This window comes from Dendrobates tinctorius, unplaced genomic scaffold (assembly GCF_039654945.1).
Source record: "Dendrobates tinctorius isolate UK_male_01 unplaced genomic scaffold, ASM3965494v1 ptg000206l, whole genome shotgun sequence".
Taxonomy (NCBI): Eukaryota; Metazoa; Chordata; class Amphibia; order Anura; family Dendrobatidae; genus Dendrobates; species Dendrobates tinctorius.
In genome coordinates this window covers 488734-497638 of record NW_027361873.1, presented here as the reverse complement: position 1 = coordinate 497638, position 8905 = coordinate 488734, and the positions used below count along the sequence as shown (strand labels likewise).

Genomic DNA, 8905 nt, shown 5'->3' with positions numbered 1-8905 from the left:
ATTTAAGGACATAAAAACTAAAAGTTTGAAAATTGCACAACTTTCAAAATTTTCACCAAATTTCCATTTTTTTCACAACTAAACACATGTCATATCGAATAAATTTTTCCACTATCATAAAGTACAATATGCTATGAGAAAACAGTCTAAGAATTACCAGGATCCGTTGAAGGGTTTCAGAGTTATGACCTCATAAAGTGACAGTGGTCAGAATTGTAAAAATTGGCCTGGTCATTAAGGTGAAAGAAAGCTTTGTCTCAAAGGGGTTAAAAATCCTCTTTGTTCCAATAATAGAAAAAGTTTCTTTTTTTGTATACATGCAGTTGGTTGAAAGGAAAATTTCCACCATGATAACTGCGGGGGGTATAACTTTGGAATGGAGGGGTGCTGGGAAAAAAGAATAACTGTTCTGCAATCAGAGGTGCTGGAGGAGATTTAAATAAAGAGAATCCAGGAAAATCCTGGAAAAATCCACCTAAAGTAAAATGTACAATGCTTTATGCTATACATGGGTGTTGTTCATTATTATTTAGACATTTTTGTGTAATTTGTAATACGTTATCTTGCTCAATTGACATCTATATAGACAGAGATATCACAAATAATTTAAAAATAAATATTTATTATAAAAATACAAAACATATTAAATATATAAATATTTTTTGTGAAACGTAAATGGTACAAAAAGTTTACTGTACAGTTTTGGTCCTATATACTATATCAGTTGCGTAAGATATATTCACTGTAAACATGAAACCTGGGTGTTTTGTCAGGTGAAATATTTCCTGAGCATACAGCAATACATCATTAACTTGCGTTGAGGCTGCCAAAACTAATTTAGTGAAGTGCCACAGGACAGGATGCATCTCTAGTAAATCTAGACTTGTGTGATACAACAGTAAGGTGTATAAACAGATTCATTTGATCTGAAATATTATAACTGAAATGTTAAGGCCTTTACAGCAGTGGTCTACAAACTGTAGCTCACCAGCATAATGGTCCACAAGTTGAAGGTCACTATCTTTCATCATTACTAAGAAGATGAAATATCTTTTGACACAGTATAAACAAAAATATCCATAGAAAATAAATAGATTTTTTATAAATAAATAAATATTGAGAGTTAAATAACATTTCTTTTACAGAAGACAACGCTTTTCAAGTTGAAAAGAGAACAAAAACTCACCTTTTGGAGTTATTTTTTTTACAAATATCAAAAGTAATGTTAAATAATAAATATATAAATAAACATTTATAACTCAATTTCATCCGCTCCTTAAAGTTTTCTTTTACTTTAAGGATTTCAAACATAGTTCATTATCTTCAATTTCTTTGTGATTAAACACAATTGGTCATGTCAATGTGCTTATGTCAGTCCCATCTGGTTCGCGGCATATTCCAGTTTTCAAGGTCATATCATATAACAGTGAGAGGCGCACTGTATTCAAAGCCATTTTCCATACTTGGAGTTATATGTTAAGCAAAGAGATCAAGTAGTTTTGTTCCCAAAGCCTAAAGCAAATACGTCACAATAATCCACGATCCTCCAATGGTGACCATAGGAAGACTTGGTTAGCGTGTTTGATTTCCACTCTGCCAATAGCATTCAATCTGCGGCCCGACATTGGCTCCATTTACCTGGGCTTCAATGTTTGTCAATCGGAAGACGGATCCTGAGTGTTCTCTACTTTCACCTCCCAGTCCCTTGTGATTTCTGCTGCTTGTGTCAAGAAGTGCTTATATTTCCTAAGTACTTTGCATCCCTTTTTCTTTTTTTCCATTGTTCTTTCTTTAGCATTTATGCTGTAATACATGTCTATTTTAGGTACGTTATACCTTTTGCTTAGGACACAAGATAAGTTTGAAATAACAGCTGCAATCTCTGTTTTGCTCGTGTTTAACTCTTTGTGCAAAATACTATTTCTGGGATTCAGATTCATTTGGTCCTGCGTAATATTTCCCATTGCTGTGTTCATGTAATGAAAGGTCTTGTACAGTTCACTCAGTTTATCCTCTTCACTGCTAGTGCTATTTGCACTGAATATAAAAAATTCACTGTGATGTGTATGACACACGGTGCTAACGTCCACAGAATGGAAATTTTGACTATGGGCCTGAAAAACAGTAAAGTCATATATACGATTGTTATTTTTTCTCAACATTTTATACGCTTCCTTTGTAGACATATTTTTTTTTGTTTTTTACAATTTTAAACATTTTGTGATATCTATATAAATGAAAAGCAATTCGGCTACCCTATTGGAGAGCATATACCAACAACTTAGTGAGATCACCCACCCGATAATCTATATCATGAAGGGATATTCATAATACAACTTGTTACACCTTCTCAGATAAATGAACAACCCCAAATACAAATACAAATGAATGGAAATATTAAAATACTTTATTAAATTCTCTTGTTAAAAAATAAAGAAACAAGGAAAAAAACAGCAGCATTAGACATATATAATACCATAAACATTTGGCGTTACATAGTGGACATAGGGCAAAAATCTATACAATTTGATGGCATATAATCCTCATAAGGCAAAACATTAAGTGCAATGACAGTGAACAGATAAATCTAAATTTATCTCCTTGAGAAAGCCACATCAGGCGAAACGTACGTTGGATTTGGAGAGTCACTGGGAACTTTATTACTGGTATATATAATCTTGTTTACATACTATGCACTTTAATTTAGATTTATCTGTTCACTGTCCTTTATGTTTTGCCTTATGAGGATTATATGCCATCAAATTGTATAGATTTTTGCCCTATGTCCACTATGTAGCGCCAAATGTTTATGGTATTATATATGTCTAATGCTGCTGGGTTTTTTCCTTGTTTCTTTGTTTTTTAACAAGAGAATTTAATAAAGTATTTTAATATTTCCATTCATTTGGATTAACCTATTGGAGAGCAGCAAAAAATAAAGTTTAAGTGACTAGGATATGGTGGGTTGCAGTTGTTCTCATCAAAAAAGTTGTACCGTTTGGTTTATATGGTTTATAGCAAAACGGTCTTGTAGGCCAATGTATGACTGCATCGCAGTTGTATTTTAATTTAGTCGTAAATCAGCTTAGAAGATCTTTCGGAAGATGAGACATAATAAGCATTACAGACCTTGTTGTCAAATCATCTCACTTTTGGATTTGATTGTAAAAGGAGTTATCTGGGACTTTGGTTATTTTTCTGTATTGGGCTAAGATTTTTTCGGTAGGTAGTTGCTAACTGCCTGTCTATTCTGCCCAGCGAAGATCTCTTCTGGCTCAGGCGGCAATTCTCCTCCTTCATTTGGCCTCACTTCAACAGTTCAGTTCTTTTAGGCTCTTTTTGTTTGACATCACTGCCGACATCATGCTGATTGACAGCTGGCTCCCCACAGTTAGGCAGCAGGGAGCTGGCTGTCAATCATCAAGACATCGGCACAGAAGTCGCATTGGCAGAGCAGAGTGGAAGAGAAGAAACTGCTCTGTCAACTTGTCACACCAGTAACAGGAGAATCCCTGGTAGTTGCAGTCAATGACCACACTGCGCTGGCAGGAATCATCACCAGGCAGAACCGGCAAAAAGTTAGAAACTACCTGCTTGTAAGTTCTTAGCCCCATACGCAAAGTCCAGGAAAACCTTTTTAACAATCTGCAATGTATTACAATACATAGAGGCTAAACAGGTCCAACATTTAAAGAAATCTTGTAGTAAAAATGCTTTTCAGCCAGTAAATCATGTAATTATGTAGAAAAAATAGGGAAAAACACCTCCAGTGGTGTTTTTATCCTTATAGTTACTTGATGTCATTGTCCTTGGTTGAGTGTCAACATTTTCATTTGATGTCATTCTGTAATATCAATTCATCTATTTAGCATCTACCGTACATTTGGTTTTGTCACACTATCCATTATCAGGGGTTAATAACATTCTAGCCAATACTTTCTTTACGTATTAATCAATGCATTTTCCCTTAAAACTGCCCGTCTTCTATGAACTATTACATTATCCGCAATGTCTTCCTCTTTCTGGTACGTAGATATCAGCTTTTATTTCTTAGGAATCGTTCTAGTATCTGCCGTCTCCACGAAAGTTACTGTCAACTATTCAACTATTTGATAGGCTGTCAAAACGTCTTAAGATATCACGCAACCTATTGTCGGAGAGCAGGAAATGCTCCATGAATGATGCCTGGTGATGCAATATACATAACTTTGCAGGAATGTGACATATCGCCTTTAATCATTCTTACTTGCTGGCAGTTTTCTCTAGAACAGCGAAACATTTTATAATTTTTCTATACTTACATAAATATCAAAGCGTTCCTTGGCTTTCAAGTGCATATTCATTATCAGTGAGTGGATCTGTGACATGATGGAGGTTATGCTGCCATTACATTTGCTAGCATAGGCGTAGAGCGAGGATACATCATTTAATGGCTTTGCCCTTGCCATTAACAGAGCCAAGTGTTGGAAGATCAGTAGTTGCACAATCCCTGTTCAGAAGAAAAAAAGAAAAAAAAACATATGTTTCACATTATTCTGTTGAAAAGTCTGCTTTCTTCCCAGTGACAGACGAGACATGCAACTTTTCTATGAACATACAAAGTAGCCAGAAAACTCCTTATAACATTTGTGGTGAGGGCTGTTTTAGGGTTGAAGTATCGGAACAGTTTTTCATGTTCAGTTATGGGGTTAAATATACTTTTTCAGTAAGTACAACATAAAAACAGTACGTCAGAAAACACATCTCGTGTCGTAGTTGTTTTTGGTGGTAATTTATTTAAAAAAAACCCAAAACATTTATCTTATTTTTTCGCTCTCCAATTGTTTTAAAAAAGAAAAAGAAAACAAAATCTTGGCAGAGGTAGAAGATATGAATGAGTACCACATTTCCAAATTCTGTCTCCAGTGTCTTAACCACTAAACCACTGTGCTAGATCACCGCTAGGCAAGTCTGTAATGTATGCGCTGCGAACATGTGCCCGGACGTGTCTACGAGAACTTGTTAAATTAACAGTTGTAGAAAGAAAACCCTGCTGACATGCCGAACTGCTGTTAACAGCCTCAAAACGACCTAAGCTTCTATTCTGGCAATCTGCTGATTACATATTTTATAAAGTTTAGTATGTCATTTAGTTAAAGAAGCAGAGTAAGAATGAATATGAGTGTGGGGAATGAAAGTTACCTGCCACAAGCTGCATTCTACTCTCAAGCCCCCCCTGGGCAGACTGCGGAATAGCTGGTTTCTGTAGCGTTTCTTACTAACATTTTTACAAAGGCATGACTTATATAGCCGTCCCATCCCACTGAACCAATCAACTAGCAGTATATTCAGGAAGTGACATTCATTCATTTTTTTTTCCTTTTGAACATTACTCCAACATGCTCCAGTTTACTAATGCACACTCATTTTCATCATGTTTCATAATAATCTGGGAATTCCCTAATTCACGGCAGCAGTCATACACTTTGGCTGTGATTTAGTCTATTCCTTTCACTGATTAATTTCAGAAAGTGCAGAGGTGGCTTATGGAAAAAAGTTGTGATTAAAAAAAAAAAACCCCTGAAGAATGTTACGTGTGAGTCGAAAAGCTTTAGATAGCCCTAATGAAATGAGATTGTTGCCTGTGCTAAAAAAAACTATTCATGGGGATAACTTAGTGCGCCTTCAGAGAACATAGCCAATTCTAGAACAGTGGTCACTGTACTCGGGGACATCTCGGTAAAGATCCATTATGGCCGGTAATAGCCAATTCTAGAACAGTGGTTACTGCTTCCGGGAACATCTCGGTAAATATTCAGTATGGCCGGTAACAGGGACAACCTTTATATCTATCTGCACATTCTCAGTGTGCACACCTTACAAGCAGGGCAGTGGAGTCGGAGTCGTTGAGTAGGAGTCGGAGCCCATTTTGTTGGAGTTGGATTCAGTGTCATGGAAATTGAGGAGTCAGAGTCAGAGGTTTGGCTAAGGCTTCTTTCACACATCAGTTTTTTGCCATCAGTTACAATCCGTCAAAGTGTAAAAAAAACGGTTCCAGCGCAGATTGCAAAAAATGATGCACCGGATCCGTTTTTTTTTACGGATCCGTCGAAGCAGGAGCTGTAGGAATTTAAAGGAATAGGATTCTAGAGAGAGAGAATTTTTTGATGTGCCAGAAAGGAAAATGCAGCTGTGGGGGTTAAATTAAAGGAATAACTTCAAAAGACGGAATCCATCGCCAGAATCCATCTTTTTGCCAGACAGTGACGGATCCTGCACCCATATGCTACCATTATAGCCAACGACGGATGGCGCTGGATCCGTCGCTGTCCGACTTTTTGACGCACACAAAATGTTCCTTCCATCGTCTCCGCCCGACGGACAAAGATTTTCCGATGGACCCGTCGGACAATGAATGAAACGTGTGGATAGCCATCACAATCCGTCACTAATACAAGTCTATGAGAAAAAAACGGATCCAGCGCTGGATCCGTTTTTTTTTCAAAAAACGACGGATTGTGACTGATGGCAAAAAACTGATGTGTGAAAGAGGCCTTACCAACTCCACAGCCCTGCTTACAAGAAATATGATGTTTATAATACAAGTATACAAAGGCATGTGCAATACTGTAGGAAAAAACGCATTGGTACCAATAATAAAACATGTTGTTAAAATAAAAAGCATCAGGTGATTTATGGTGTTCAGAGAACAACATATGATCAACAGTTATGAGCTAATATCTGTGATCTATGGGTTTATGTGATTTCCTACTGTACACAGGAAAAACTGAATACCCTATCACAACTTTCCCTATATTAAGTGTGTACAGAAAAGGCTGTGAATCCTACAAGGGTGTTCTCTGCTTTTGGCTACATTCAGACAATGTTTGCAATCCTCAGAGTGATGGCATCTGTGCCCATGGAAAATCTGTAACTTTCATTGGTCGGTGTGCTGTCTGTGTGCACAGAACGTACACTTTTACTCCGAAAACCTACTTCAGATCCTATAAATCTATTTATGATGATGCACAGTCATTTCCCTCAATCCTATGCTGCCTTCAGAAAGGGTTCCATTAACCCCCTGATGAGTTCTTTGTAAAGAATACATACAAAAGGATGTGACTCAAGTATGGAGCAAAGCAGCAGCAGCAGCAGCAGCAGCAGCAGAGAATTAAAACTCCCCATTGTTGCCCTGTAGAGCCATCAACAGAATGCAGATACAATAAATGGCGGTGTGCACTCTGCTTATGGGACAACATAGATTAGCTACTGAAAGTGAGGAATTGGAGGTTTTTATATCCCCACTTATTACCTGAATTCTTCCACTTGCAAAGGATAACAATGATATAGGACTATAAAACCTTAAAAACAGAAATGAATTATAAATACGTAATTGTTGTTTCTCCGAAACCTTCACTTTGTAATCATTAGTTTTTGGCAGCCTTTGATAGCATGTATCAAAAAAACAAAGCAACAAACTGAAGATAGTTCACGCCACCGCAGATAAAAGGTGAAAATCACAAGTACAAAATGTTATTATACCATAATTGAGAATAACATAGACAAATAAAAACACTTACAAAAATTACTGGAGACGATACTGTAATAATTGTAGTCTCTGTCATAGACTGCTCAGATAGCGTATATAAATAATGCACTCTATAAGAAAAAGCGACTTAACACATGGCACATTGTATAACAAAAAAGCATATAATTCCTCAAATAATGTTATGATCTATGCGCGGGACACTGATCTCCCTGAGAATCTGCCTAATCTGAGTAATGACGCAGTAAGTGTTTGTGGTATAAGATTAAAAGGCATTGCTAGCCCTAGCTTTGATAGCATTAGTGATAGCGCACATAGACACACACTGGTTTACTTATTTATTTATTATTATTATTTATTTATATAGCGCCATTAATTCCATGGTGCTGTACATGAGGAGGGGGGTTACATACAAAGTTATAGATCTCGTTAACAGTAAACAAATTTACGATGACAGACTGGTACAGAGGGGAGAGGACCCTGTCCTTGCGGACTTACATTCTACGGGATAGTGGGGAAGAGACAGAAAGTCGGGGGTGCAGCAGCTCTGGTGGTGATGAGGAGGCAGCTCAGGCGTTGGTGAGGCGGCAGAATGGTCATTGCAAGCTGTAATCTTTCCTGAAAAGATGGGTTTTCAGGTTCCGTTTGAAGGATCCGAGGGTGGTGGATAATCGGACGTGTTGAGGCATGGCATTCCAGAGGATAGGGGATATTTGGGAGAAATCTTGGAGGCGGTTGTGTGAGGAACAAACAAGTGTGGAGGAGAGTAGGAGGTCTTGGGAGGATCGAAGATTACGTGAGGAAAGATATTGGGAGATTAGTTCAGAGATATAGGGAGGGGAAAGGTTGTGGATGCCTTTGTAGGTCAGTGTTAGTAGTTTGAACTGGATTCGCTGGGGAATTGGGAGCCAATGGAGGGATTTGCAGAGGGGGGAGACAGGGGAGAAGCGAGGAGAGAGGTGGATTAGTCGGGCAGCAGAATTGAGGATAGACTGGAGTGGTGCAAGAAAGTTAGCAGGGAGACCACAGAGGAGAGTGTTGCAGTAGTCAAGGCGGGAGATTATGAGGGCATGTACAAGAGTTTTAGTAGATTGAGGACTGAGGAAGTGACAGATTCTGGAAATATTTTTGAGTTGGAGGCGACAGGAGGTGGCAAGAGATTGGACGTGTGGTTTGAAGGACAGGGCAGAGTCGAGAGTTACTCCAAGGCAGTGGATTTTAGGTGCTGGAGAGAGCGTGAAGCCGTTTACCATAATAGATAGATCGGGTAGGGAAGATACATGAGATGGAGGAAAGATAATGAGTTCAGTTTTGTCTACGTTGAGTTTTAGGAAGCGAGAGGTTAAAAAGGAGGATATGGCTGATAGACACCCTGAGATT

General features: G+C 38.0%; 1 protein-coding gene across 1 annotated transcript; it reads right to left on the bottom strand.

The window, feature by feature from the left end:
• Positions 1–617: 617 nt before the first annotated feature.
• LIF (LIF interleukin 6 family cytokine) lies at positions 618–5239 on the bottom strand. The gene is made up of 3 exons (XM_073554060.1): positions 5182–5239; positions 4302–4489; positions 618–2114 (listed from the first exon to the last, which is right to left on the bottom strand). The coding sequence occupies exons 1-3, from the start codon at positions 5195–5197 to the stop codon at positions 1656–1658; spliced, it is 663 nt and encodes a 220-aa protein (XP_073410161.1). The 5' UTR covers positions 5198–5239; the 3' UTR covers positions 618–1655.
• Between the last annotated feature and the right edge of the window lie 3666 nt (positions 5240–8905).

Bases quoted from the DNA above. Each gene is read 5' to 3' on its own strand.
- LIF (XM_073554060.1), bottom strand. The intron at 2,115-4,301 runs GTAAGTATAGAA...ACTGTTTTTCAG, and splicing joins AGGAACGCTTTGATATTTAT to GCCCATAGTCAAAATTTCCA.